The sequence below is a fragment of the Protopterus annectens genome, chromosome 3.part1 (genome assembly GCF_019279795.1).
Source record: "Protopterus annectens isolate FY-2018-M chromosome 3.part1, PAN1.0, whole genome shotgun sequence".
NCBI classification, from domain to species: Eukaryota; Metazoa; Chordata; order Ceratodontiformes; family Protopteridae; genus Protopterus; species Protopterus annectens.
The window spans coordinates 1,615,392,600-1,615,414,483 of NC_056732.1; the positions used below are offsets into that span (position 1 = coordinate 1,615,392,600).

Sequence of the window (21,884 nt, forward strand, 5' to 3'; positions counted from 1 at the left end):
TATTAGGCTAGGTGCTCTATTCAAACCAGGCTTGAATGAGTTAAGCTAGTCCTGGTTTAGATTAATTGATGGATCACTTTAACGTAGTGAGATATATAAGCAGCAGAAAAGGGTTTGCCCCATTGAATACATTTTTGTTGCACTGAAGAAGGTTATAATTTTTTAGCCGAAACCGGTTTGGTTTATTGTATTTATGGGTTCTGCTACATTAAATTACTAAACATTTTACCTTTCCCATGTGCTGAATATCTTTTTGGATTTAATACTATAATGGTTTGATCCATGCACTTTGTCTTCCCTGCGTATCTTTGGTTTGGTCTCATAAATGCAACTGTAAGCCTCAAGCCAGTCTTGGAGTTTAAACAAGCTAGATTGTGAAAGCAATTCTGTGTTCACATTTTTATATTTAATTATTAAATAAGTTATTTAAGATCTTGTATTTAATTTCAGTGTCTTGTTTATAGTTGGTTGTGCTGCATCTTTAAATTACCTTCAATGTTTTAACTGCTGAACTACTTGAAACAGTGTAGCTGATGAATTGTTACATTTTATTGGTGGATACTTAGAAAAGTGCCAGAATGACAGGTTTTGCAGTAACATGCATTTTCTAAAGGACATAAAGTCTGAAATACAAATGTCCATCATTATTTCATGACTATAATCCAGTTATTTGCCAAACAAATGCACATTTTATGGGGAACAAACTAAAACTATGATGTAAAATCAGGGGCATTCTGTCTTAACAAATGTTTGCTGTATTATAATTTAGAAATGTATCCGTATGTGCTTTCAAACTAGTGATAGCCCTTATGAAACTTCATCTCCCCTTTGCTTTAATGCGGCTGTCAAATTTATGCATACTAATGTCTTACTAAGATCTCTATAGTTAAGATTAATGTTTCAATTGTGTGACAGTTTTAAAATATACATAAACTAGCCATGTTTTTTTTGTGTGTTAACTGCATAGGTTATACTATGTTCCATTAACTAAATCTTTGAAGGACTCATACAAAATCAAGTACAGGAGTACATTAATAATTATGGTTTTCGAAAGACATTCAGTATTGCTTTAAGACAGGCCATAATGCCCTAATTGCGATTTTTACTGTAAGCAGGACCTTATACAAGCATTTCAGATTATGGTCTAAGAATTCCTTTTAAATAAACTAAAGGTGGCATAATGGTTAAGGTGTTTGCCTTACAAACACAAGGTGCAGGGTTTGAATCTCACAAGGGATAATTGGCTAGGCTTAAAATGGCTCGGAAGGGCAGTTAGCCTAGTACTAAGAACCTAAAGCTACAAGATCTGAGCAAAAATACCACACAGTTAGTTGTGAAATACCTTTTATAAACCCCATTTAAAAAAACATGGGAAAAAGGAAAGAAGTCAACAATGTTTGTTATTGTACCTTAATGATTAATCTATCATTTAATACCACAAAAAAAGGTTACAATGTTACTTGCCTCATATCACAAACAAGAGAAAGCGACTATTTATCTACTACCAGTCCTGATGATGTTCAAATATCCCAAGAATTGCAATACAAGTACTATAGCCTAACTCTGGCACTTACTCATTCTTATAGCACTCCTTGTAGAAGAAATATCAGAAAAAGCCAGTGCTCAGCATGGAACAACCTACACCACTGCCAAATATCTCACAGGTCAAGCTAGATGATCCCTGACCATTATGCACATTCTAAGACTACAATATACACTCCTGTTCATGGTTCATAAGTTCATAGTCATATATTAGGCTAATGACCACTAGGACCTTTATGTGCCTAGCCATGCAATCCAAGCCAATTGTGTCCCTGTGCATAATGTGTTTATTAGGAGGAGTATGTTAGTTAGGAAGCTACTAGATGTTATGTGAGGTAGTTTACATTAGTTTAGGCATTACTGTATGTCACTGTCTATTAGAAACATAGAGGCCAGACCAAAGGTGAATTTCCAAGTTCCCATCCATCATTGAAGGTTAAGCTCAAATAGGGTTAGGGATGATTTCTGCTTCACATAGATGGGAAGCCTATTCCAGAGCATGGGAATCTTCTGAGACACAAAGCTGACTCACCAACATGTCTTATTTATGTGACAAGCAACATTTAAATCCTTTGCTCTAGTGGTTCTGATGTTTTTCATTTTATAGACGTGCAAAAGGTCCATCAGCTTTACTGGAAAAGCTCACCCAGACTCTGCTACAACTTCCAGTGAGGGAAAGGTGAGTTTGCTTTTGCTTTCTTGTATTTTGTATTACTTTATTGCCTTCTTCTAATCTGTATACTGTGATTTGTTTTCTTTATACTGTGTTTTACTTATATTCTGCTTTTAATTCCATTTTACAATTAGGAAAGAGACCACAGCTCTGTCTATTGTGAGTCACACATAATTTCTTTTACCCCCCCCCCGCCCCATGCTGTTGTGTTCTTAAACACAACTGTCTTTCTAGTTGTCTGCCCTTTATGTTACTTTGACCACATATCTCAATACCTCTCTCCTTTTACTGGCTGCTGCTAGTAAGCACAAAATTATCATTTTGTGAAATCATTCCCCTTCAACTGTTTACATTTATTTGTCATCCCACTGTATCCCATATAACCAGAATACAAAGTGCCCACCTTTTTAAATCTATCTGGCTCTTTTAAAATTAGTGGCTCTTTAATTAGACAGCTGAAGCTTAACTTACCCTTGTTTCATATCTAACTGCTTAGTGCACACTGCAGTGCTTAGGATATTAACCCATTTTTTTCATCTTACCTTTAAAATCTGCAACATCTATTGCAAGACCACTAATTATTAGAGATCCCACATTCTGCCACTCAGTAGTCACCTGGGGATTAGTGCTTCTGTTTTCTCCTGGTGAGAGAAGGAGTACAGTGACATTATTTCCTGGAGACTGCTGAGTACTGGAAATCCTAATAACTGCTTCATAGGTGACAGCTTGAAATTTTTGCTTATATTCTGCTCTTGATGAGAGAAGGAGCAGAGTACATTGATTCCTGACTCTCTGGTTCGGCAGTGAGTGTCTGTGCTTGATGTTCCTGACTGTTCTGGTTGCTATTCAAGGCATCTACCAGGAAAAGGCTATAACAAGCCTACAGACCCTTGTATCATCTGGGACAAGACCATGGATCACCAAATAGGGGGATTGGTACTAATGTTTTGCTTCTGGTGAGAGAAGCAAAGGAACATTGTGTTCCAGCAGAGTGAAGCTGTGGTGAGAACAGCACTAGTAGTAGTCAGGTAGTAACCATTTAGGCGATCCCCTCCTTTCATCATTCTTGACAAGCTAATTCTTTGTTTTCAGTAAGTACTGCTTGATTTGTTTCTAACTTCAGAATGTTTGCCTAAATAGTTCATACTTAAATTTTCAGGATCTGCTTATTAGTTTCCCCTCAAGTGTTTGGCAGTGCCCTGTATAAACACAAACACCCTGAGTGACATTTTTCCTGTAAAAGCACTATTGAAGTTTCATCAGTACCTTGTTACACAAAGAGCAACTAGTTTGCAGTGACAAGCACTGTCCCCAGAGTCACAAATCAGATACTCCTGACATTGCTTTATATTCTCACTCAAACTGTCTAATCAATAAAAAAGGGTCTGTTGCCATGGATATGAACTTTCCCACTATCGCCATTCCCAGTTAGGTGGATATGGGCATCCTGATGCAATGTAAAAATTCCTTCATGTTTACTGACAACCAATTAATTCTCAAACAAAATGATATGCTATGTGACAGATGTATTTACACAATGTCAATGGTGGCAAAGCTCTCATATAAAAGTACTCCTAATGTCAATAAGGTTGTCAGTAGTACAAACTCTGCACCCATCACACACAATTTAAGGCAGATATATAGACCCACATAAGCCGAGGCACTTAAATGTAACTTTCCTAAACCCCAAAGATGTCCTAGATAAAGTAGACATAAAAAATACTCTTGGCAGCCCTGAATATAGTCTTTCAAATCAACACCCACATTTTATTTATTTATTTGACATTTGTTGACAGGGAAAGTCTGACTGGGTTAGTGTCCTTTTTCAGTGGAGGCCCACGGAGAAATGCTCCACAGAAGAAACAATTGCATAGTAATAATTCATAAGCTCAAAAAGAAACAAAAAATGCATAATTACAATTTGTACAGTTCGCAGAAATAAAATAATATACAAAGTGTCAGGGTAATTACACAATTGAACAATACAGAAAAGAGAAAGTACTTACAGGCATAATGAAAATATACAATGTGATTAAATTCACAAAAGCATACAAGCAGATAGAATTGGAGTACAGATAAGGTTTAATAGTTTCAGTCAAGTAAGTAATTATGTATAAAAATTATGAGAAGAAGAAGTTGTAGGTAGTTATGTTTTGACAGTGCTGGCAGGATGAGAGACAGCATTGTGCTGTGTGTAGGTTTAGAGTTTAGAGAATTGTAGTAACAGTCTGTAGCTATATGAATGATGAGAGTATTATTCACAGTAATAAGGTATTACTCAGAGTAATAAAATGGGTATGGTAGATACTAGTAAAGTGATAGAAGAGCAGACAGATTAGGAGAGATCAAATCAAACAGCTCCATCTCCTGGAGCTTCTACTTCTAACCACATAAGGCAAGCCACCACACAATCCAACATTCTGGTCATTGGAGACTCCATTGAAAGACTGACCAGGCTGAGTAAGGAGAAAGTCATGGTCACTTGCTTATCAGAGGCTAGGATCTACCACGTTATGTACTCACTCAGGTCATTGGACCACAAGTACCAGTATGACTCAGTCATAGTCCATGTGAGTGTAAATGACCTGAAATGTAACTCCCCAGACTACATGAAGAGAGACATCATGGAGCTCTCAGAGTATGTGTCCCAGGCTGGCGAACCTAGCACTGATCAGCATTTTACCATGTCTAAGGATGATGCCACAATGCAAGCAAAAGATGACTGACTTTAATAATTGGCTTAGCTTCTGGTGTCATTTTAAGGGGGTGCAATATTTGTCAACATTGAAGGAGATGGTCAACAGACCACATTACTTTTCCAGGGATGGTCTGCACATCTCCCCTCTAGGCTTTTGAATATTTGTTAAAACAATGTCTTCACCCATAGTGCATTTTTAGGCAATGTCAAACAGAAAATACTTCCAACATTGCAAATCAAAACAAAGATAATCTAAAGGTGTTACTGTTCAGTGTCAGAAGTCTAAAGAAAAAAACAATTCCACTCACTAGAAGCTTAATGTTCTCTCTAAGGCCAAGAGCACTGCATCAGTGGGCCCAGACATTATCCCAGGATGCTTTCTAATTAGCATGAAACATGATCTATCAGGCCCACTGGAATTGCTATTTAACTGTGGCCTCAAAACAGGCTTTGTGCTTCATGAATGGGGAACAGGAGCAGTCATCCCTCTGCACAATAGTGGGTCATCTGCAGATCCTAGAAACTATAGACCCATGAGTCTCACTAGTCTTACATGCAAAGCCATTGAAATAATTATCATGGAAATGATCAGTAATGATGTAGTAAACCTCCAGACACTGGATCTAACCCAGTCTGGTTCTGTCAAAGGCAGTCATGCCTACTCAACCTGGAAGACTTCTTTGAGAAGGTCACCAGAGAAATGGATGAGGGCAAAATGGTTCACACTGCCTACCTTGACTTGGCCAAGGCATTTGACACAATACCCCATTTGGGCAATACTGACAAACTGAAGAGGTTAGGTACTAAACCATATGTCACCCAGTGGATAGCCAACTAGCTAACAGGTAGAACCCTGGAAGTTAAAACTGGGGAGTCCACCTCTACGAAGAAGCCAGTCACAAGTGCAGCCCCTCAGGGATTAGCCTTGGACCACACCGTTTTGGCATTTAGTTCTCTAAAGTGAAGGTCAATGTCAATTAGTCTCTGGCTGACTAAATTTGCAGATGATTGCAAAGTAGGAGCTGTCATTAAATCACACAGTGACATAAATGTTCTCCAGAAAGGGCTGACATAGACAAGCAAATGGTATCAGAGGCATGGACTAAAGCTAAATGCCAAGAAATACATAACAGTATCCTTTGGGAAGTCATCCACCCCTGGTAGCTGTCATATCAACAACACACCCCTGTGAGCTGACCCAGTAACCAGGGATGTGGGGACACACATAGGCAGTAATCTACCCTTTGGCCATCATGCATCTACAGTAGTAAGGAAACTATTCTATGTTTTGAAACTCATAAACAAAGGAATGACATCTAGGCCCAGAAAAGTCATTGTTCCACTGTATTCAGCATTCATCAGACCTATCATTGAGTACAATGCCCCTACTGGTATGTACCTAAGCAGGTATATCCAATGTATGGAACATCCACACAGGATCCTCACTAAAAGAATACAGCATGTACAGTAAGCAAAATGTCCTATACAGACCACCTCAAGGCCCTATCTCTGTATTCTGTCTCCTACAGGTTGTTGAGATCTGTGCCGGGCATATAGCTCATTGTCAGACCCAACAATTATGAACCTCCTGCATACCAGCAAACCAAACAGCAGCAGAATTACCCTTTTTAAATACTTAAACCTTGTCTGTGATATAAATAGGACCCACTGGAGAGACAGGTATGTCTCACAGAGACTACCCCATCTCTGCAACAGGCTCCCCATTCTTGTGAAGCAGAGTTCCTCCCTAACCCAGTTCAAGTGTAACTTGGACAATTCGATGGGGAACAGGAAATTCATCCCTGTCTTGGCACCTATGTTTCTAATGGACACATGAAACCTTTAAATTGTTCATCTCCCAGGCTCCTGCTTGTCAATGATTCATCTCCTTAGCCTGTGCTTACATTTATCAAGGGCACCAGGACTTGTTAGAGATGTGGGATGCAAGGTTAGGTATAAAAAGGCCCTTGTGGTCGTAAGACTAGTAAACACCCGTGAACATACGAAGCTATGACTATGTCTATTAAGCAAAAGTACAGAGTAAAAAAAAATGTAGCTTTCTTTTACTTACGTATTAAGCAATGTAGGGCTAAGGAATAAATGCTGCAGGCATTGGGAAGGCATTCTTACTCGTTTATCTGAAAATATTTGTATCAGTATGTTTGTGTAGAGCTAGAATTCTTGTTACCAACATAATATAATATTATTTATCCATATCCTAAAATGACAGATGTGTTGTTGGAAGTCAGTACAGCAAGAGCATGGTATTTAGGCAAAGCATCTTCTTAGAACCACTTTACTGCATGTGGGTCATAGGTTCATAGGTCGTCAATAGGCTAATGAGCACTAGGACCCTAACAAGTGTAAGCATGCACTGCAAATCTGTTTGGATCCCGAGTATTATGGTAGTGTTCATTGGAGTTGGAGGCATGCTACTTCAGTGGCAACTAAGTGATTTGTAAGGGGGGAAGGGTTAGGATAATATTTTTCTTATTGACGGCTTTTGTCCATTATGGACAATGGGCCAGACTGGAGCTAAATCAATGATTTCCTTTCCAGTTGCAATGTTGTTAAAGGGATGAGCTCTATTTTACATAGATGGGGAGCCTTTTCCTTAGAGCAAGGATTGTTTGCAACACATATCTGTCTCTCCAGCATGCTTTGTTTGTGTAACAAGTGAAGTTTAGATACCTGTGCAAATGATCCATCAGGGCTTGGCCTGGGGAAGCCCTGTAATCCAGGCATAGCTTATAAGAGAATGAATACAGTGACAGGGCATTTAGGCAATCAGTGTAGGACAGGGCATTCATGCCCTCAGTTCCTCTGGTGAGAAAACCTTTGTGGGTATTCCAACTGTTGCCAGTCTTGGATTAAGAACATGCTAAAGGGGCTTTGTACTTAATGATAGGTCTGATAAGGGCAGAGCAGAGTGGAACAATAACTTCCTAGGACTTGGACGCCATATCCTCACCTATAAGTTGGACAACATAAAATGATTTTCTTAATGTCCCAGCTTCATGCTGGTCAAAGCCAGATTGCTCTCTTCATATCTTCCCCAGATCCCAGGTCAACCTCTGAAGTGTTTTATTGATGGTGTAATTAACTTCAGTTGACAGTTTCCCAAAGGGCATTATAATGCATTTTTTGGCACTGAGTTTAGATCATGGCTTTGGCACCATCATTTGTCTATGTTACACCCTTTTGTAAAATACTGGTGTCTTAGCTGGAATCAATAATAGCTCCCAGTTTACAGTCATCTGCAACCTTGGTGAGTCAGAGGTCTTGAATGTTAGTCTTAACTTCCAAGAAGTAGATGCCAAACAGAAGTGGGCCCAGTACAGACCCCTGGGGTACTCTGCTCATGTCCATTCTCTTGTATGTTAGTCGGGATACTTTCCAAGCACCTTAATGTTTATGGATCTCAGGCTTTAAGATCTGTGTTTCTAAAGTATAGCCAAAAATCCACTTATGCTGTGCTACTTAGGTCATTAAAAAGGCTTAAATGTGCATGTCCATAACTAGTGGGATGTGGCTTTATTAGCCTGAATTACCCATAGAGACTTAAAAAGTAAAAAAGTAAAAAGTCATGGGCATTCTGAAGGCTTGTCGTTGAAACACAGTAGGTCCTTAAGGAGTCATTTGCATATATCCCCTGTGGATTTAATGTATTACACAGTAAAAACTTAAGCTTGGCTGGGTTTTTCTTGATATTTTCACTGAGTGGGAATACATAGAGTAGTTGGCATAGTTGTTAAGATCTTCACCTCCCGCATACATGCTTCTTTCTTGACCTCTAGCTTATGCTTGTATGGAGCTTGCATGTTCTGCCTGTGTCTCTGTGGGGTTCCTCCCACCTCCCACCTCTTAAAAACATGCCGAGTGCTTCCACCTCAAAATCACACAAGAATGGAGTTGTGAGCAGCAGCACAAACTCTAGATGGTGCCTATAGAGTGGAAGAGTGGTATAGACAAACCAGTTTTGACATCCACTGTGGTGTGTGCTATCCTCAAAATAGGAGAACATGGATCACAGACTGTGCACCATGTCAGGACTAGCCACTCAGCAGAATAAAATGGTGTAAAATATGGCTGTATGCAATTTGTTCATGTCAACTAATGTCACCAAATGGGCATTGGTGTTTGCCAGAGGTAAGTGGCTTGAGGACCTGTCCTACTCTGACCTATGCCAGGGTACCTATGCTAACTGTAGGAGAGGTGTATATGCCCTTATTGGCTAGTGAGTGCCTGCCATAAAGTCCAGCAGCCTTGGCTCAATAAGCTACTGGCCAGCCAGTGTCCAGTTGTTCATGTTGGGTTACCTAGCATAGCTCTGTTAAGCAAAAGCTTGCCAAACATGAACTAAGAATTGCCACACTCAATGTAAGTTTACTGATAGGATGCAACATGGAAGCAGATGATATGAAGGCAAGGAGGAGGCTGGACATCCTATGCTTCCAGGATCCACAGCCTGCTACTCAGGAGGAAGACAGACTTGAAATGCTATAGGAATTGTGGTGAGGGAGAGGCTCCAAAAGACAGTGAGGGATGTCTTCAAAATTAGAGACAGACTTATGGCAATCAAGCTCCAGTGTGACAATAAGGCCCAATTCATAGTCTTAGACTATACTCCACAGCAGAGTTGTGATAGTGTGGAAAGAGTGTGCACAGACAACAGTTGCAGGACCTATTAAATAAAGCAGGATAACAGGAATTGGTGTTAATAACCAGTGATCTGTATACACATATCGGGACAGACAGAAAAGGATATGACAACTGCCTGGGTCCCATGGGTAAGGCAGCTGGAATAAAGAAGAAAATTCAATTCTAGAGTTCTGTCTGGCAAATGGATTGATAGTGACCAGAACATGGTTCAGCAAAAGAGACAGTGACAAGATCACATACAAGGGTGGGTAACATGCAACTCCGGTAGACTTCTTCCTAGTAATGAAAGGGCACTGGGGTAGAATCAATGACTGCAAAGTCATCCTCAATGAAACAGTCAGCCATTTTGATATAAAACCAGGAAGTTATATTATTTTGTCTAGATCTTACGTATCGCCAGCTAAACACAGCCACATAATATGCTGGGGATATAGCTCTCCTTAGACTGTTGGAACATACAGTTAATTTCTACTTATCTGAGGCCTTTTGACTCCCAAATAAACTGCATATTAGATTTCTGAATCCATCCAATATACACTGAGAAAACTGCCTAGGGTAGATGTCTCACAAAAAACAGAATCTTTGGCAGTAACAAAATATTAATTACTTTGGTCTACTTAGGAATGGCAGAAACTTTTTTCTAGGCCATAATTTTATTTCCAATGTCTTCCAATTCAGATTAAAGTTTAGACCAAAGACCTTTTAACTGATCACAGCTAATTGTATGCATAAACAAGTACATTCTGACTCTAATTGAAAGGGTTGATTCTGTTCCTTTGTATAATAAGATTCAGATAGTGGAAATAATTTCATCTTGCTTTTATTTAGCCTGATACCAGACATGTGTGAATGGGTGTACCTTCGTTGAAGGTTGTGCATCAGGGCCGGCAACTCGGCACGTAAAAATCTACTGCCAATTATTAGCAGACTGGAGTTCCGCTGTGGCGACCCCTAACCGGGAAAAGCCGAAAGACACAACAACAACAACAACAACAACAACAACCAAAATAACATACAGACTACTGCTATTCTCTTTCTATAGACCTTAGGGATGCTGCGAAGTAATGAAGCCAAACAGTCTTTGTCATTTACACCTGATAGTAAAATCTGATGAGCGTTCTAAGCCCTTTTATTATTAACTGTGTCTTTTTATTACTTTATCATAACCATAGAATAGAAAATCTGAAAAGCTAATCTTAGAAGAATTAGATACCACATAAACACTTTAATCAATTATACCTTATTACTTGTTTTTATTACTTGTTGAAAAGCCTCATTTTTATAAGTGGGGTGATGGAAAATGAAATAAAAAGTATAAATCAAAATAACTGTCAGATAAGCTAAATGCTACACTTGCCATATCACTGACGAATCCATCCTGGACTTAATAAGTCTCAGACAGCATTTTAATTTGTAGTACCTGAGTTGCATTATTTAGTCATAGCAAGTATCTCTTTGGATTATGCAATTTAGCAATATTAAGCCTCACAGCTGTTGAGTCTCTACCTCTGTTTGAGGCTACATTGCCTTTGGTAGGAGTCATCATGTCCTCCCTGTGTCTCTGTCGGATATGGCCACATACAGTGGTTTCCTTCCACACAAAACATGAGATTAAATTAATTGGTGGTCACTAAGCTTCTAAAGCAATGGACATGGAAAGCATCTGCATATATTCAATTTGTAATGGATGGTGCTGTCCGGGACTAGTTTTCTACCTTATTCCCCTTGCTTTCTGACTTCACCCCATTTGTGACACTGGATGAAATAAAGGTGGTATTAGACAATAAACAAATGAATCAAAACAACACACAATAAACAAATGAATGATTGAAGAAATTAACAAATGAATGAATAAATGAATACTGCTGCTGCAAATGATAAAAAATTAAAATAGCACAGACTGAAATTTAATCAGAATGAAACAACATTTTTGCTCATTCTGTATACAACACTGACTGAAATTTGGTCAATAAAGAACACATTTGATCTTATTCTACATATTATAGTTCTGTTTTAAGATTAGCATAATAAATTTATAGCCAAAATACTACTGCAATTGATTCATAAACCTAAATATTATTTGATGTTTCATATCAGTGGGATCATTTAACAGCTGTACTAGTCTTGTTGGAACTTGTCCTAAAAATCAAATCTTACTTTGACAATATCACACACAGTGAAAATATTTTTATTGTATGGGTGGTGGGAGGGGGCCTTGTCTCCCCCTTTATATTTATATAACAAACCTTAAGATTATTGTACATTGAGGTAAATAGGATACAGGCATGTAACTAAATCTTTATTGTTATTTAAAAATAATCATATAATGTGTTAATAAGTAAAATAATCACATATTACCTGATTTATTATACACAGGATCTCTTTGCATTTTTTCATAACATTTGAACTGGCTTTCTATTATCTTGATGTTTGGAGTTGTCTGTTCTGTCACTGCGGGCTGTGAAGTTGGGTCAGCATAGTTTACTGTAGTAGCAAGAGTCGGTAGCATTTTCTGCAAAAAATAAGAACAAATATTATTTTTCGCATAGCTATGCCTTCAACCTGCTTATTGTATAATTCTATTTTATAAGAATCAGCATATACTGTTAGTAGGATAAGCCATCAGTCAGTAAAACTGCACAGTCTTACACATTGTCAGGTCACTGGAAGAGATTAAAAGTTTGAATAAGTATATTATAGTGCAGCTGAAAACCTGACTGAAGAAAAAAAAAACATCTTTTTTAATCAAACTGTGGCTGAAAAGAAAAGAAAAGAAACACATCTTGCTAAAATAACATAATGTGTTTTGTCAGATCTACTTCAGTAGATCGAATGTCCACATAACCAGAGTGCTTAATACCGAGACGAGAAAACTGAAAGTCTAAAATAATTAGAAAGTTGTAATAATGAAATATGCACTGTGCATGTCCAAGAACACACAGACTTCTGAATGGATATTGTGGAGCAAAGACAACAGCTGCTCTATTGAAACAGCTGATTGAAATTAAAATATAAGTTATATTATATGGTATATTCTTACCACTACCTTTCTTTCCACTCCACTAACTACCTTGATTATAGCAAGCTCAGATGCTCATAAGCCTATTACTTATCATAGAGCAGGAACTTCTTATTGTAACATTTGTTAATGTCTGTTATGTACTTCACAGATAAAGATTCTAGTTGTCTACTGATGTACTTTGTTCTTCATCTGTAAATATATTGTAAGTAATTGCTATGTTATATTGTTAATCGCTATGTAATCCAATGTAACTACTGTCTGTTTATTTTAACTGTGGAGCTTTTCTCCCTGGGCCTCCGCTGAAAATGGACCTACATCCAATCGGACACTCCCGGTCAACAAATGTAAATAAATAAATAAATAAATCAATAAATAAAATATACTGTATTCAATGTTTTCATATATGATTGTGGAGCAGTGAGGATTGAAAAGTTACCCTTTTCTCCACTGTAGTGCAATCTCAGAGTTAGTATATATATATATATATATATATATATATATATATATATATATATATATATATATATATAGGTCTATCTGAAAACGCCATAATCTCGAAACGCGGATGACGAGAACACTGACACCAGAAGATTGACAACGGATTAGACCGACAGTTGAGAATCCCGATGCTGAGAACACCAACATGTAAAGGTAAGTGTGCGATAGGGATGGACGTTAGGATCAGGGTGTAGGTAAGTTAAGTGTGCGATAGCGACGGTCTGTAGGGTTAGGGGCGGGTTAAGTGAGTTAAGGTTAAGGCGCGAGTCAGGTGAGTGTGCGATAGTGACAGATGTTAGGGATAGGGGCGGGTTAAGTGAGTTAGGGTTAGGGCGCGGGTTAGGTGAGTGTGCGATAGTGATGGACCTTAGGGTTAGGGTTTGGGTTAAGGTTAGTGCATAGATAGTTGTGTATGTAAGGTTTAGTGTAGGTTTGTAAGGTTTTTGGTGTGCTTGTGTTGTGTGTGTGCTTTTTGAACAGGGGATTTGTTTTGTTTGTTGAGTGTCGGGATTGTGGTTTGGCGGGTATATGACTTTTCGTGTTTCTGAACTTTCGGTTTTGTGATGTTGTTTATTTCATTGTTGGTGTTGTTGCGCGTCGGTGTTGTCAGGTAGACCCATATATCTAATCTGCAGGGTGTGTGCAGATACGTTGAGAGCAGTATATTTTAATTTTAATCAAGTGTTTCAATGGAGCACCAGTTGTCTTTGCTGTGTGATGTCCATTCTGGAAGTTCTCTGACATGTGCAGTACACATTTCGTTATTACAGCTTTTGGTTTTCTTTTGATAAAGTTTACTTTTGTTATTTTAGAGTTTTGGTTTTCTCGTCTCAGTAATAAGCATTTTGATTATGTGGACTTTCAATCTACTGAAGTAGACCCATTTTGTCTTTTAGAATGTGGAGTCAGACATCAAATTCACTATTAATATCTTAGTTAATCAAAATAATAAAGAGGTCAGTACCACATGCACATTTATAAATCATTTTGGATGCAAATACTATGGATACAGCTTTTGATTTAAAAATAATCACAATTGTATAAGTATTGTAAATATGTATAAATATTGTAAATATGTATGTGAGTGTATATATATATATATATATATATATATATATATATATATATATATATATATATATATATATATATATATATATATATATATATATATATATATATATATTCTCACTGTAACTATACAAACCAGGCTTAGATAGACCCCCACCCTTTTTAAACATTGCTTCTAGAAGATGCTATGGTACAGGCCAGGACATTCAGGCATACTTGACTTTAAGATCTTTGTTAACAATTGTAACATAAGGGACACATTCTTTATTAAATATCTGCTTCTCCCTGTGTAATAAATTACTTTACCCAATGAAAAAAAATCCATCAATATCTACCATGTCTTCACTAACCATCTTTAAGAGGGAAAGAAGCCTAATATATGAGTATATGCAAATTTCAGCTTAAAAAAACATGTTTAAGCTTCTTGGCATGAATCTATAAACCTATGAGCAGAAGACCACTTTTTTTTTCTTTTTATTTCTATTTTCTACATTTAGTTGTTGTCACTGAATATATTTTTACCATAGCAGCTTTGATAATTGCTTTCAAAAATAATATTAGATGATCATCTTTATTTATTTCACTGATAATGATTTTAAATATATCTACAAGTAAATCCATGTTATTGCTTTATTATTCTTGATCTTGAATGGCCTTGTCTGCTAGATACCTAAGCATATTTAATGGTTTCATATTTGTCAGCCACCATAGTCTGGTACAATTGAAAGGAAGAGCTGTATAAATTAAAGTTTTTCTTTCAGCATTTCTAGATTACTCTTACCTTCTCCCACGACCTTGCTTAACAGGAACTGTTTAATCACCTCTGTGACATCATCCACTGAAATGATTCCAGATGCATTATCTGCTTCTAAAGGTATGTCCAAATGATTTAGGTGTTCTTCAGGGTGTTCTTGTCACCTCTTAACAATGTCCACAGATAAGGGCAGTGCTTGTATATGCAGGTGAGAACAGCCTCAAAAGTATCTTACTTCCTACTCATGAGTCACTAGGACATTTGCAACAGCCTCTTTGAAGTAATCCAACAGTTATTCTCATGTCCTTGCCAAACTCTTTCCACATCTAACTCTTTGTTTTGGTTGCTGCTTCAGCTGATGCATTAATGTCAGCAGTCACATCTGGGGATCCATGCTAGCAAAGCAGGGAAGATGTCTTCAATTTGATGGCTTTCTTCTGTCTCTGAGTATATTATTAACCAGGTAAATATATTGAACATAAAGTTCATTTTCAGGGGTGACCTTGAAGCAATAGCTAGTTACATAATTTGCTTCGAGTCACTCACACTGTGGTCAAATGTAAGCTCTAGGAATCAAAGCCTAGTTTGGTCTTAGTTTAGCAGGCCATTGTTATGAACATCTGCAACAAGCTGCCAGAAGAATTGCTTGGTTTCCGTAAGTGATTATATTGCATTTGCTAGCATTGAGAGTAAGTCCATTGCTCTTACAACAAGAGTGGATTGCCTCAAGCCCTAATAGGAGTACTGATGTATTTGTGAGAGGAAAGGACAATTATACCAAGTTTGTATTCATCCGCAAATATAATATTCCAAAAGATGCTGATGTCATCCTGTCCATCCAAGAAAAAAGATGCCAAAAAAATAAAGGAATGAGCATTCACCCCTGTGACACCCTGATGTTTATTTATTTATTTAACATTTGTTGACTGGGAAAGTCCAACTAGGAAAGAGTCTATTTTCAGTGGATGCCTGGGGAGAAATGTCCATACACATGTCTTTGGAATGTGGGAGGAAACCAGAGCACCCGGAGGAAACCCACATGATCACAGAGAGGACATGCAGACTCCACACAGACGGCTAGTGGTGTCTATTGGTGTGGACAGTTGACCACCTACCTTAATTACATTGGTTCTTTCAGACAGCCATCTAACTAGCCAATAAATCATATAGGTATTATCCCTAACATCTTTGAGTTTATTTATGATCCTTCTGTGCTGGATGTTACTAACATCTTTGGACAGATGCATGCATTGACAAGCCCTTATCTATTGTAGTTGGGACTCCCCTGAAGAAGGTGACCAGTCTTTCTAAGCATAAGTAGTCCTTATCAAATCCGTACTAATGCCTATACAGAAGAAATAAAATACCAGTAGTCTTTTCAATTACATCCATGCACATTCTTTCTCTACCCTTGGAAATGAGATTGGTAAGAAAGATGGATCAATAATTTCCTAAAGTCAAATGGAAATCCACGCAGTGGATAGTAAGTAGTGCCATGAAGTAGTGGTAAGACATTTCTTCAGCATGTGCAGTGGTCTTCTGCACTTTTATTAAGTATCAGAGAGAAAAATAGACATAGGTATTATCCAGTATCATGAAACTAGAACATGGAATGGGCTCAGCACATGGAAAATTAGCCAACAGAGGTTTAATGACTGTCTTGTTAGTAACACATTTACTGTGATAGGATATAGCTGCGACTCTGAAACAAGTCCGTCTAACTGCAGAGTGCCACGGGATCCATCTTAGGACCAGGTTTCTTTTCATTGTAAATAAATAACTTGCTGTGGGACATCCTCCACTTAACTCTTACACTGACTGCAGACAACATTGTCCTCACTGGTAAGATCAGACCATAAACTAATCTCACTGGATATTCACATCCCAACCCCACCCCCTGTCCAGAAAACCACAGTGAAAAACTTCTCTAAAGCAAATTTCACACTCCTCAAAACCGAGGTGGAATCCTTCAAAGCCCCTGGGCCTGTGGAAAATAGAATCCTTTATAAAAGCATTCTATGAACACCTTCAGGAATGCATAGATCATGCAATCCCAAATAAAACCAAGACCCAATCCTCCAAAGGCAGACGTCCTGTCTGGTGGACCCCAGCCATAAACAAACTATACAATAGAAGGAGGAAGCTACTACATGATAGAGCAAAATCCCAAAAAGGGAAGGCATCTCTGATCAGTATTAGCAAAAAACTACGGACACTCATAAAATCGTCTAAGGCCAGCTTCAAGAGAAAAATTGCACAAGACACTAAGGATAATCACAAGGCTTTCTTAAGTTATGTTAGTAACCTGGGTGGGAATTCCCAGATATGCTCAGAATTAGTACAAAATGACAAAAAATACACCTAACCCACAGACATTGCCAACATGCTAGCTGACAGGTTCAGCGCAAACCCCCCCCCCCCCACCAAAAGGGCAAATATCTATCCTAGCAGAGTGCTGCCCCCCTGACATCTAAGATGCTCAGGTAAGAGCCACCTCCAAAGCAAAACACAGCATCAATGGGACCAGACGGTGTCACATGAACTCCAAGAAGAGCTAAACCCAAACATAAAACTACTGTTCAATCTCAGCCTTACTACAGGATATGTACCCAAAGAGTGGACAGCAACAGTGGTCCCTCTCCACAAAAGTGGTGCCTCAACGGATCCTGGAAACTATCGCCCCATAAGCCTGACTAGCTTGGTCTGCAAAGCTATGGAAAGGATCATCATGGACCTCATAAATAAAGATATTGGGGACCTACAGACACTGGATCCTACCCAGTTCGGCTTTGTTAAGGGCAGATCCTGCCTCTTAAACCTGGTTGATTTCTTTGAAACAGACACCAAGGCCATTGACGAGGGAAGGTGATCGCCTTAGATGCAGGGCATTATAGATAAGCTCACCAGCTTAAATATAAACCCCTATGTCACTAGATGGGTTGCAAACTGGCTCAAGGACAGAACCCACATGGTTAGAATTGCTGGAGCCATGTCAGACTCCAAACCAGTTACAAGTGGCGCTCAGTCCTGGGACCTCTCTTGTTCGGTATATATTTCTCAGAGGTACAAGCCAACATGGAAGGACTGTGGCTGACCAAGTTCACAGATGACTGCAACACCATAAACTCTCCAGCCGACACAAGCATCCTCCAAAAGGGCCTCATAGAAACAGACAACTGGTGCCAGAGCCATGGCCTCAAGCTAAACGCCAAAAAGTGTATAGTCATCTCCTTTGGCAAAAACAAATTACCACATAGGTGGTAATCCATTAAGTACAGAAGAAGTAATTAGGGACCTGGGGACCCAAGTTGATAACAATCTCTCATTTGACAACCACGTGGCCAAAGTGGTTAGAAAAACATTTTATATAGCCCACCTAATCATGAAGGGATTCACATCTAGATCAGGAGGTCATCGTGCCTCTTTACTCATCCCTCATCAGGCCCATAATTGAGTACAATGCCCCTTTTGGGATGTACCTTACCAGACTCCTGCAGCAACTGGAAAGACCCCAAAAGTACCTCACCAAGAGGATCAAAGGGCTCAAACACATGCTATATGCTGCCCGGTTAAAGAAACTCCAGCTCTACTCAGTGGCATACCGCCTGCTCAGAGGCGATCTGTGCCTGATGTATAAAGCCATGTCCAACCCGGAATTAATGGACATGCTGCACCTCAGAAAATCCAAATCCCATTGAGCCACGCGCTCTAGAGACTTGAACCTCAGCACTGAAATAATTAGGACATGCTGGAGGGACAGAATCATAACCCAGAGGCTCCCTTCACTCTGGAATAAAATCCCAGTCCAGGTTAGGCAGAGTCCCTCATTGACTCTCTTCAAGAGGAATCTTGATGAGTGGATGTGGGTATCACTTCTGTGTCACTGTTAGACGGAGGCACAGTATACTAACCTCGAAAAAAGGGCATAGCAAAATTAATTTAAAATGGGTGGTGAAAGCCAAACACACTCTGGCTAGGCTTATAAATGCCCTAGGGCAGATAGCCTAGTATGAACCTGTGAACCTATGAACAAATAAAACCAAAAATTGACATCTTACTGCAACTACTTTATAACAAGATTTTAGTAGTGCATGAATGATAAGCTTGGAATCCGGACATTTAAATCAGCTGTTGTCATATCTGATATTGCTTAAAGAAGAATTGCTACAGCCTTATGGGTAAATATAACAGACCCCACAGGTAATCCATTGCTCAATAAAGCAGTACAGGGATATCTGGGCATGCAACTAGATAATACCCTTTTCTCTCATCTTTATCACACTGAACTCATAACCTCAAAAGTGCTTCCACAACTAGAGGCATCCTACTCACTATCTACTTTTCTCACTACAGAGGCTCTTTAAGCTTTTGCCACTAATTTTATGATTCAAAGACTAGAGCAAGCTCTATGAATTGCAGCTAAAATGTCAGGCTAGAACATCAAAAAAACTCACATGAAAATATAGCGCCAATAATTTAATACGATAAGGCGTTCGGGCTAACCACCCTTCATCAGTACAGTTAAAATAAGACTTTCCTTCTTTTTAAATAGGGGATAATTAACATCACATGATCCAGCCAGCCTATCCCAAAAAAATTTTTTTCTACAAAAAGTTTTTTTAAAAAGGAACTCTTAAAATTTTAAAAAGAAAGAAAGTCTTATTTTAACTGTACTGATGAAGAGTGGTTAGCCTGAAAGCTTTATCGTATTAAATTCTTAGCGCTATATTTTCGTGTGAGTTTTGTGGATTACATATAGTGCTGTTCTGTGTTTGTGATTATAGAACATCAAAAACACAGATGAACTCTATGCGGTGAAGCCAATAGGTCAGCAGGTATCTAGTATGATGTCTGTATTTTAGATTATTTGTTCTGAGGGAGTTCTTAATGTCAGGAACAAAAGCACTCAACTAATTATATATTATCTACATTTGAATTAAAAATTTGGTTGAACACAACTCAATTCTCTTTGTTGCTATCTGTTGTCCCATTGGCTTTACCGCACAGAATTCATCTGTGTTTTTAGAGTTTGTGAATATTCCAAGAGTTGTTTGTTTTTAGGTTAGAACACCACCTTACTACAAACAATGGAAAATAAAATAATGTAGATTTATTCATCTTGTCATCCAAAGTGAACAGCATTGCATTACAATTAAAAATGCTGGATGACTCAAAATTGTTAAGGATAGATTCCATCCACCACTAGCTAACTTATATAGCCAAACAGAAACTACACCCACTGGTGGCCTCCAATACTTGTTGGTGCCTGCTTGTTGGAACTCTCCCTCCCTAGTAATGCCGGTGCCACTCAAGCACTTCAGCTGCTTTAAAAAAAGTTAAAGCAACATCTACCAAAACAATTGCAATGCTTTTACATCAGAGACTCAAGGTAATGTCCTCATTATACTGCGACAACACTATTACTAGTTATTTATTGTTGCACATCCCGCATCTGTGCAACATTCCATAGCTGTTCTGTATGGTAAGGCTTCTGTTGTATGTCTTCACACTACATCATGTTCTAATGTTTTCATCACACAAATAACTGTGGATTTGTTACAAACATTCATTATATATCCTACATAAATATATACTCATGTCTGTAATTTTGGAAATTGTTCTTTACATGTTGCTCAGTATGTAAATATGTAAATTGTGCCTCTGTACTTTTCTTGTATGCTATCAATGTAATCCTATGTACATTTGTTGTTACCTTTTGGCCTAAGCAGTGGACAAAAAAGGTCACTGACCAGCCTATTCAACCAGTTAACAAATAATAACTAACTAACTAACTACACTCACACACACACACACACACACACACACACACACACACACACACACACACACACACACACACACACACACACACACACACACACACACCAACATGGGAGGATACACGGGACCATATCCAAGCGGTTTTCACCTTTTTTTCCTAACTGTATGACATTCAAGTGAAAGAATTTGGTGGATGGGTGTAAATCCTGTTTAATATTAGATAAGGCTTCTGCAATTTAGTTGGAGGCAATGCAATAATTTATATGATCTTGACATTAGGGTGGCCACGGTGGTGCAGCGGTTAGCGTTGCTGCCTCACAGCAAGAGGTTCTCTGGTTCGATTCTCGGCTGGAGTGCCTTCTGTGTGGAGTCTGCATGTCCTCTCTGTTCGGTTTTCTTTTTCTCCTGGGTTTCCTCCCACATCCCAAAGACATGCTGTAGGTGGATTCGATACTCTAAATTGTCCCTAAGCATGGGTGCATGCATGTGTGTGCCTTCCATGGAAGGTTGGGTGCCTGGCTGGCAACTCGACACTGTAAAACTCCACTGCCAATCATAAGCAAACAGGTGATCCACTGTGGCAACCCCTAACTGGGAAAAAGAAGAAAAAGAAGATATGATCTTGATATTGCAAAAGGGGCACTGTCTGGACTCATTAAAATTTGAGATAACCTTTATTAAAAGGATGTTGTCAATATACTGTCCCACCATCCTTACAAGAAGTACTGTCCTGGATACAACCCTTATTTTTTTTAAATAGTATGGTATTAACAAACGTCTCCCCATAGTCCAGGGTATGATTCCCTTATCTCCATTTCTCTCCTTATGATTCAGAACAAGACACTTAGCCAGCCAATGCTCTTGTACTATTAGGAAATTGGGCTAATCTGCACAGGGGTCCCTGAACTTCATACTTAGTAACAATTTATGAGCCTATTAAAATATTTACAGTTGTCCTCAGATATTATTAAATTGTTTTTGAAAGTACTTTTATTTGCTGGGTAAAACCTGGTTTTGTTAGTAACCATGGGAACTTACTGACAGCATGTGTGTATTGAAAGGTCTTTGTTGCATGGTTGGTAGATGTTATGCTTCCAATACTTTTATTTTGTTGTTTAACACCATTTGGACTGTGTGTTGACATAATGGTTAAAGTGTTTACCTCTCACCTTTGAAAGAAATT

The 21,884-nt window shown here is 38.5% G+C and overlaps 1 protein-coding gene across 3 annotated transcripts in view; it reads right to left on the minus strand.

Annotated features, from left to right (window-relative positions):
- CALCR (calcitonin receptor) overlaps positions 1-21,884 on the minus strand; it is a 2,888,559-nt gene that overhangs the window by 1,123,575 nt on the left and 1,743,100 nt on the right. For all 3 annotated transcript variants that reach the window (XM_044067646.1, XM_044067647.1, XM_044067645.1), the window contains one exon: positions 11,934-12,087. In XM_044067646.1, coding sequence (XP_043923581.1) covers positions 11,934-12,087 — 154 coding nt within the window. The remainder of the gene's footprint in view (positions 1-11,933; positions 12,088-21,884) is intronic.